The 8,980-nt window shown below is 37.6% G+C and overlaps 3 protein-coding genes across 4 annotated transcripts in view; 2 read left to right on the forward strand and 1 right to left on the reverse strand.

Moving 5' to 3' along the window:
- The window catches only part of rnf170 (ring finger protein 170), a 3,655-nt gene extending 1,346 nt beyond the window's left edge, over positions 1 to 2,309 (reverse strand). Inside the window, 5 exon segments of the mRNA XM_008324802.3 lie at positions 502 to 598; positions 689 to 803; positions 889 to 964; positions 1,065 to 1,228; positions 2,151 to 2,309. Coding sequence (XP_008323024.1) covers positions 502 to 598; positions 689 to 803; positions 889 to 964; positions 1,065 to 1,204 — 428 coding nt within the window. The 5' untranslated portion in view covers positions 1,205 to 1,228; positions 2,151 to 2,309.
- Positions 2,310 to 2,379: 70 nt separating this feature from the next.
- On the forward strand, positions 2,380 to 4,969 carry gpn3 (GPN-loop GTPase 3). Its single transcript, XM_008324803.3, has 8 exons — positions 2,380 to 2,821; positions 2,983 to 3,091; positions 3,406 to 3,573; positions 3,676 to 3,800; positions 3,877 to 3,992; positions 4,092 to 4,188; positions 4,272 to 4,400; positions 4,486 to 4,969. Exons 1-8 carry the CDS (start codon positions 2,774 to 2,776, stop codon positions 4,549 to 4,551), a joined length of 858 nt encoding a protein of 285 aa, XP_008323025.1. The 5' UTR covers positions 2,380 to 2,773; the 3' UTR covers positions 4,552 to 4,969.
- A 292-nt stretch (positions 4,970 to 5,261) lies between these two features.
- arpc3 (actin related protein 2/3 complex, subunit 3) lies at positions 5,262 to 8,118 on the forward strand. 2 transcript variants are annotated; one of them, XM_008324801.3, is made up of 7 exons: positions 5,262 to 5,412; positions 5,779 to 5,878; positions 6,857 to 6,933; positions 7,203 to 7,271; positions 7,356 to 7,482; positions 7,658 to 7,752; positions 7,843 to 8,118. In XM_008324801.3, exons 1-7 carry the CDS (start codon positions 5,407 to 5,409, stop codon positions 7,903 to 7,905), a joined length of 537 nt encoding a protein of 178 aa, XP_008323023.1. In that variant the 5' UTR covers positions 5,262 to 5,406; the 3' UTR covers positions 7,906 to 8,118. The 2 variants fall into 2 exon arrangements, with proteins under 2 accessions (XP_008323023.1, XP_024917779.1); XM_025062011.1 differs by lacking the exon at positions 7,843 to 8,118 and having other exon boundaries at positions 7,600 to 7,734.
- The last annotated feature ends 862 nt before the right edge of the window (positions 8,119 to 8,980 follow it).

An 8,980-nucleotide genomic window follows, 5' to 3' on the forward strand; every position in this document is an offset into this window, starting at 1 on the left:
GAGCAGCGTTACCTGGAAAAGGAGGGAAAAAAACATCTGATGAAACCACATACTTTGACATTACTATACGGCAACATTGGTCAACCTTGGGGTTGTTTGCAAAACTCCATGTGGTTGTCTAGGAACATATCTAGTAATTGTTTAAAAATTACAGAAAAAAATTGTTTTTCAAATAATTAATCTTTTTAAAATTTTGATTACAAACACCACACGCAATATTAAACAAATGCATTCTTCCACTTCCACATAATAACATGCAGCATGTACAAATATGTGAGCTAGAGTATCTTAATTGACAGCTGCCTGATTACACAAGTAACAGCTACTACAATGTATCTCAGAAATGTGTGATGTGTGTGATTATATGTGTCATAAAGGGGGTCACAAGCCAAAAAAGGTTGGGAACCACTGCCAAAGCAGCACAAGTACATGAGGTAAATAAAAAATTAAGAATAAAAACTTTTTTACTTTGACTAAATTTTGCACAACTGTCCTAAATCAAAGATTTACTCATAAAGCCTTACTATTTGTCTGCAGATGGGACAGCTGATAGCACCGAGCCAGGTGCCATATCTCCAGTATGCTATAATACATGTGCCTGCAAAGAAAAAACACACAGCACATTTTTAACAATACTTGCTTCTTAAATATAAAATGGAACCAAATCTGATCTGTGAGGTCATCTCACCACAGAAGAGGTGTCCACAGTTGGTTTCTACAGGCAGAACAGCCTGCTGTAAACAGACGGGACAAGACATGTCCGTGTAATACTGCTGTCTTGTCTCCGTTTGAGAATTTTCATCCTGACAAAATGAAGAAATTGTGTTAAACACACAGAAAAAATCAAAACACACGTCAGGAGAAATGCTACTTTTTTTGCCTACACACCTGCTCTGTTTGAAGCTGTTGTCGAACAGCTCGAACATGCTCCTGATTTTCAGGGTGAATGTATTGCTGCTCTTGTCTACAAAGGACAGATGATTTGCATTCATTTTTTTCAGCTAAAACATTAATTATAACAATAATAATAATAAGTACAAAGACACCAACACTGATCTTTCTACCTGCAGAGCAGAGTCAGAAGGCCAACAAGGAAGGCGATGCTCAGCACAACAACAAATAAAACCTGGTTGCTGACTCCTTCGATTAAAGTGTCCTCATCTTGGATCAGGTAGTCCACGCCCCCACATTGGTTGTCCTCCATCACACACACTCATATTCTACAGTCCTGGAAAACGAATAGAGGCTTAAATTTCATTAAACAGACTTTTAAATGAATAAAAAGCTAAACTCAAAATGTTGTCTTTTTTCATATTTAGACAATGTTTTTGTCTAAAATTTGACAAGATTTTTAGAGTTTGGCCATTAATATGGCTTTATTGTGTCTTTACTCTACCTGAAATGCATAGTCCACAAACCGTGACCGTTTAAATGGTTAATTAGTTCTTAACTAATGAAAATTTGGTGAAAACCAGGAAAGGTCTTAAATTTAATATCTCAGTTTGTTTATGAACAAAACATATTCAGCTTTTTTGCACATTGAGAAATAAAAGCAACCTTAGCGTTTGGGTAATGTGTCCTATTTTATACAAAGTCGTTCACAATAACTAAATAAATAACTAAAATATTCTGAGAATTTAAATTAGTGGGGAAGCAATTAATCATCAATTAGTCGCGGTCTCTCATTGACGAGTAGAGCTGTTCTTTATATACGCGGGCCATTTTTAAGGACGTGATTTTACTCTCTTAGACTTGCATTTGTTGTATTTCTGCACCATGTGAATATACAAACTCCACAGTCAGCATATACTGAATACTTATATTAAATATCTTGCACCAGAAATAATTATTTGTCACTAAAGACCTCTACATCTGCGATCTAGAAGCTGTGAAAATTCCAAAACATCGCTAGTATTTCGTTAACAGTTACTCATAGCCACCAAGTTATCATGAATAATTGACGTAAGGCTTGACTAATGATAGCAATCAGATTTTTTCAAAGCCTAAAAAAAATGTTTTGTTAAATTCACCCAACCAAGCCCCAAAGCCATCAAACATCGAAGTCAGAGCTACGGTCTATATTATCCACCGACGCCCAAAATGTAGCTCCTGCGTTTCACTGTCAAACAGCAGCATCGACCTCAGCCCACCTGACTGCAATCCATGAGAGAAGTACACAGGCTCATCGATGACATCTTCTTTTAAGGAGGTGAGCTTCAACAGATTCTCTGTTTAATCGAGGCTGACCGTTACGTTCATGGGAAGTACTTCAGAGTTAACGTTGCCATATTAACTTATGATTCACTTCCTTGGGATGATTTGTTATGGTGACGCTTCTTCTTCTTCCACATCAACATTTCCGCCAGACAAAACAGTTAAAAATACGATGCTGCCCCCTGCTTTCACTGTCTTATCATCAGCGTTTGTTCAGATGTAAAAAATACGTCGTAAAAAAACACAATATTATATTTAAGCTCGAACACCACCCTTTAAATACAGTTGGCTAAATAATTTTACAATAAGACATGAGTAATGTGACGTTTTGACAGGAGTGTCAAGGGGCGTAGGAATGTGTTTCGATCGACTTCGTCCAGCGCATACCATTATTGTAGTTCTCCTCTTTGACCATAGGGTGTCAGTGGTATGCGAGATGTGTTATAGAGCCGGGCGAAGTGTTACCCGAAGTAGTAATAACGTAGCATCAATTTAGTACAACAAGCTTATCGACGCAAAAAGGATTGATAATTTGACCAAAATATTTTTCTGAGGCAAAATGCCTCGCTACGCACAGCTTGTGATGGGACCTGCGGGCAGCGGGAAGGTACGTTAACTGGACACGTTACATGATTTGTTATGCTAACCGGCTAAATGATGTGACCGAAATCATGTTGTAGTAACTACGCACTTCTACCCACAGTCAGCTTATGTGACTGTGTTCTATTTTTTTCGTTCATCGAATATGGCTGTTGCTTGTCGTCTTAGAGTACCTACTGTTCGACCATAGTCCAACACGTGCAGGCTCTCAACCGGACAGTTCGGGTGGTTAACCTGGATCCAGCAGCTGAGCACTTCAACTACCCTGTCATGGCAGGTGAAAAACATGTTTACAAAACTTCCTAAATATCCCAAACAATACACTGCAAACAATTCGTTATTAGTGGATGATACGTTTCATCCACTAATCGGTTAGCATAACCTCAGAATGCATCTCTTTTGTATGAATTTCGTAATTTACATCAAACTGTAATTACATTGAGACAAAAGTCAGCCTGTTGCTCAAATCATTACATTTATGCGTTGAGCATTTAGTATTACATTACTGAAGCTCTAGTGATTTTATCTTTTGTACAAAGATATGATCTTTGACAGAATTAAAGGTCAAATATTTGTTTTTGTTTTCCATAGACATCCGTGAGCTCATCCAGGTGGATGATGTGATGGAGGATGATTCTCTCAGATTCGGTCCTAACGGAGGCCTGGTCTTCTGCATGGAGTACCTTGCCAATAACTTTGACTGGTTAGAAGAAAACTTAGGTCATGAAGAGGATGACTATATATTGTTTGACTGCCCAGGTAAATGTAATAGATGGGCCACATTAGAGTCAGTGCCATCATAACAGAGAGTTTTTGTGAGAAAAACAACGGTGGGTGTAAAAAATAATGCGTTGTTTACAGGTCAGATTGAACTTTATACACACTTACCTGTAATGAGGCAACTGGTGGAGCAGCTCCAGCAATGGGAGTTTCGTGTGTGCGGGGTTTTTCTGGTGGATTCCCAGTTCATGGTGGAGTCGTTTAAGGTAATACGTATATCCTAAAACTTAAGTAATTATCTTACATGAAGAGGCTTCAAAATGTTTCCTGTTTCCTGTGCAGTTCATCTCAGGTGTCATGGCTGCCCTGAGTGCCATGGTGTCGCTGGAAATTCCACAAATAAATATAATGACAAAAATGGACCTGCTTAGTCCACAAGACAAAAAGGAAATTGAAAAGTAAGAGTCATATGGGTACAATAATAAATAATACCAATGCAGAAAGTAGATATTTTGATATTAAAGCAGTATCAAATATGTTGTTTTCTTCCTTACCAGGTATCTGGATCCAGATATGTACTGTATGATGGAAGATAGCTCTGACTCTATCAGAAGCAAGAAATTCAAGAAGCTGACTCAAGCTATCTGTGGGCTGGTTAGTGTGAAGTTCTTCATTCAATGAAGCACAAAGTTTAAAATCCAAATTAAGATCATGTTTTTTTTTATTTCCTTGTCCAGATCGATGATTACAGTATGGTTAGATTCTTGCCCTTTGACCGCACAGATGAGGAAGGAATGAACATAGTCCTACAGCATATTGACTTCTCAATACAGTATGGAGAGGATCTGGAGGTCAAGGAGCCAAAGGTCAAGAATTTAAACTTAATAACAATGGAGTGATTTTTTTTTCTTTCTTTAACCCAGCTTCTAATTATACTTTCAATTTTTACAGGAAGTTGATGAAGAGCCGTCAAACCTGAATTACGATCAGATTTTCCAAGACGGTGTCACCAGTTGAAGATATACAAGCAAGAGAAAAGAATAAGAACAAAAAGGAAAAAAGACTGGACAAAAAAATGAGGAAAAACATGGTGAAAAAACATGAACTGTGTCTTGCTTGATTGAAAAACATTTTGTTTTTGTGAACCATTATGGTTTTAAAAGTGTGATATAGATTTGTTATAGTTGTTAATAAATAGTTTTATATTTCCCATTGAAGGTGAGCAACATTTTCTGCCTAATGTTTACAAATCTAACCTATCGTTCTCACAGGTAGGAGGTGCTGTGATTTTAGCTGTGATGTGGATGAGCTGTGTAATACAGAATTATTGTTCAAATCTGTCTTTAACTACTCAAAACAGTTCACATACAAACGATGCATATTGAGTTTGAAGTTAGCAGTTTGCTCCTCGATAAATAAATACACATTGACAAAATACAGAGTGCGGCAGTATACATAAGAGTGGAGTTGAATTCTTTATTGAAGCTTTTAGCCTAGACATAGTGATAATTAATTCAAATTTAGAAATGTAATCCCACAAATTCAACTTTTATTTACAGTCCTGTCTCAAATAGTGTTTACTAGTTTTGTAAGACAATAAGTTTTTTTTCACCAACGTGATTTGTGATTAACAGTTGGTTAATTTAAGAAAGGAAATTAATTATTAATTAATTAATTAAGCAGAATACTTTTTTCTGTCGTTGTAAAAGTAAGATTTTGTATGATTGCCATCTTGTGGTCGTTCAGCTACATGACACGTAACCACTTCCTGTAAAAACTGAAGGGTGTGACGAGGCGGAAGTAGCGTCCTGTGGAAGGTGCTGGTATTTTTCCTTCGCTGAGCAGTTGGACTGATTTTTTTTGTCGCTCAACATGCCGGTGAGTAAAAATAGATATTAAGCAATTATTATATGGTGTCTTTCAGAGGGTATGTCGACTATTGGATTGTGTTAAGCACCGAGGCCTGCGAATGAGCGACAACCCTGCAGTCGGGTCTTGTTAGCATATCCTGGCTAGCGTTTGTTCACAGTGTAAAAACACAGAAAGTGTCTCAATTAAATGTCAAATGACAGCTGTTATTCAACAACAAAGCAGCCTTGGTTTTCTGTCTATATACTGTATATTGTGTATACTCACTAGACGCGCACTAGTTTATTAATAACCCATTGCAGCTGCCATCAGTCAGAATTGTCCCAATTAAATAGCCTTCGCTATTAAGTAACTTTTCTCTCTGTCTATACAAAGGCGTATCACTCAAACCTGATGGCCTCCGACACCCGGCTGGTGGGGAACATGGCTCTGCTTTCCCTCAAAACTCAGTTTAAGGGACCGGCCAGAGGAGACGGTAAGGCTGCGATGATTCTCTTTTTAAGTCACACCAGGGCAACGAAAAGCTAGTGGGCAAAATTATGTCAAGGAAATGTGTCAAATGTCAAATTATTTATTGTCAAATTTATTCATGCAGTCGTTGTAGTGTGTGTTTGTACTACCCACACTCAAACTGTGATGAAACACTTTTTACCTAAAAAAAAAAACGGCATTTCATATTATTGAGCCCAGTCCTGTGCATAGTTTCGTTGTTGTGACACGTTGCTCAGTTCCTTGTACATTATGTCTGTCTGATTTACTTCCATATATGGTCTGGAGAGTGCGTGCTAAATTACTGTCTTTATTATACATTTCTGTAAACACCAAGTGTTCAGCTTTTGAGAGTGTACACGTTGGATCGCGGTGTTAAAGTTCAAATGGTTCAACATGCGTCGAGAAGCCAGTGTGGATGAAGCAGCGTCGATGCAGGGAAAGCACATAATGTTTTGGTTTTTGCAAGTCACTATTTTGTACATAGATTACATTGAAAGAAGATCTCTAGTATTATTTTAATACAGTATCATTGTTTTTTTTAACCTGATGTTATTGTGTTTCTTCAAAGATTTCTTTGAGATGTATTTAAAGCTCATCACATTCTCTAATGCCATAGAAAACAGAAGCAGTCTGGCCATTACTAGTGTTGGTCGCATTGTGTAATGTTGTTGATTTAAAAACTAAATCGCATCAGGGGACAGAATGTACAGCAGTCATTTTGATCAGCCTATAATAACATATTTAGTGATACAGTAAAATCTATATATGGTGTTTAACCATCTGAACTAGAACAATTTTACAAAAGAGTGAAGCACAAAAAACGACCAGGCATCTTCATAAAATTTAAAGTAAGTTTAAGAAGATAATATCCCTACAAGAACATGTTATAAGGATAAAATATAATACATGTTGTCCTACATAAATTTCTAATTAATCATTTGTTTATTATGTTTCTTTACAGGCATTGATTCAGACATCATTGATGAGGCAATCTACTACTTTAAAGCCAATGTTTTCTTTAAGAACTATGAAATCAAGGTAAGCTAATTACCCAGATTTGTACATTCTTATTGCCCAGATTTGTATTATTACTTTTAAGCTCAGCTACTACACAAGTCTCACTTTTTCTAACATTTTTTTTACCCTGTCAAGAAGTAGCTATGTACTACACGTGCCTCAGCTTGTTCATATCCACTCTTCTTCAGCATTACTGTACTGTCGTACTATGCACTTTCCTTACCACACCATCCTGACTGGATGTTTACAAATCAACATTAATTATTTATGATTTTACTTTTCTTCGTTAGAATGAGGCAGATAGGACATTGATCTACGTCACGCTCTACATTTCAGAGTGCCTAAAAAAGCTTCAGAAGGTAACGTGTGTGTTGGATTGTTAATCATCTTTATACACTTTAACTTCAGTTAGTGACATCCTGCTCTGCTCTGACTCCACACAGTGCAGCTCCCGGAGTCAGGGGGAGAAGGAGATGTACACTCTGGGAATCACTAACTTCCCTATCCCTGGAGAACCTGGCTTCCCTCTTAACGCTATGTACGTTAAGCCTGCGAACAAGCAGGAGGAAGGTAAGAAGTATTATTCATGTTTATTTATTTAAAACAACCACATGGGCGTTAAGCTCTTGTGGAGCACCACGGGTAAGGCGTGGCCTGCAGGCCTTGAGTTTTACACCTGTGTTCTAGGTAAAGAGTAGGTGATGACTTGTTGGTTATTAAAGCAGCAGCTCTCTAACCTGTTCAGAGACCATGAGGGCGTATCTCCAGCAGATCCGCCAGGAGACCGGTTTAAGGCTATGTGACCGTGTGTTTGATCCACAGACAGATAAACCCAGCAAAGTGAGTTCACGTAACCAACCTGGTTTGTCAACATGAGTGTACCAACTTCAGAGGCTTTGCATAATCATACTTTTTTCTCCCCCCTTCCAGTGGTGGGTTTGCTTCGTCAAGAAGCAGTTCATGAACAAAAGTCTGTCAGCACCTGGACAGTGAACACAACCCAGGACCAATTTCTGTTGTACACATGCAACATGGATGATTTCGGGGAGGGGAGGGAGTGGGGAGGGACAGGGCGGGGTGAGAAAGGTTTGCTTTTGTGTTGCTAAATAAATGATTTTATACTCTTAGTTCAAAGATGTTGTCTGGATGTAGGTCATATTGAGCTGGTGTTTAATTCAATAAAGACCTGGGGAGTTCTTGTTGGAATTCATTGAATTAACTCATATACACTAACTATAAAGTTAGTTAATAACATTTACTTTTATATCAAGATTATCTTAAATAATTTCTAATTGTTCACCAAGTACCAGACATGTCCTTGATAACTACCATTCAAAACAGTGGTTTATCATAATATAGACCACACTGCCGTCTTCCTTGGGTACAGTACTGAAAGTTTTCTAAACAAAACTCTGTCCTCTAAAATACAAAAACCACAAATGTGAAATCAACATCATTGTTTCATAAAATCTTCTAGTTGTTACACAATAACAGTTCTATTTGAACTCTCTCTCAGCCTAGTCATTTGTTCCCTTAAATCCAGAGAAATGGAACGAGGTAAAAAGACATCTTTGATTTGTAGTTCAAAATGGATATAAAAAAAAGAACATCTATGGCCCGTGCGATCCAAAATGTAAGCCCAAATGCTCAACTTCCCTAATCCAAACACTTCCTTTCTCATCCTTAGGTTTCAGTGGTAAATTTCATCTTTCCAGTTGTATTAATTCCAGAAATGATCTATTTTGCACTCATTTCTACACAGAGGAACTGTGACTTCCTGTTATAGACAGAAAGATAAAACACACACCGGGGGCTGCTCTGCTGCAAATGAACACACCACCTTAAACTCAAGGTAGTAAAACAAAGAAGATTATTTGGACAATTTTTTACAAGTCTGTACGAAATCACTCAAAAGATGGCCCAGCATCACCCCATACCATCACAACCTTAACTTTTAAAAACCCGAATTACATTTTTACTAGCTTTTGTCTAAGCGTTTCTATTTTAATAACACATTCTCTGGGTATGGCAGTGGTCTGCAACCCAAAGCACCTGAGCCAAATCTGGT

Source organism: Cynoglossus semilaevis, chromosome 14 (genome assembly GCF_000523025.1).
Source record: "Cynoglossus semilaevis isolate Cse_v1.0 chromosome 14, Cse_v1.0, whole genome shotgun sequence".
Taxonomy (NCBI): Eukaryota; Metazoa; Chordata; class Actinopteri; order Pleuronectiformes; family Cynoglossidae; genus Cynoglossus; species Cynoglossus semilaevis.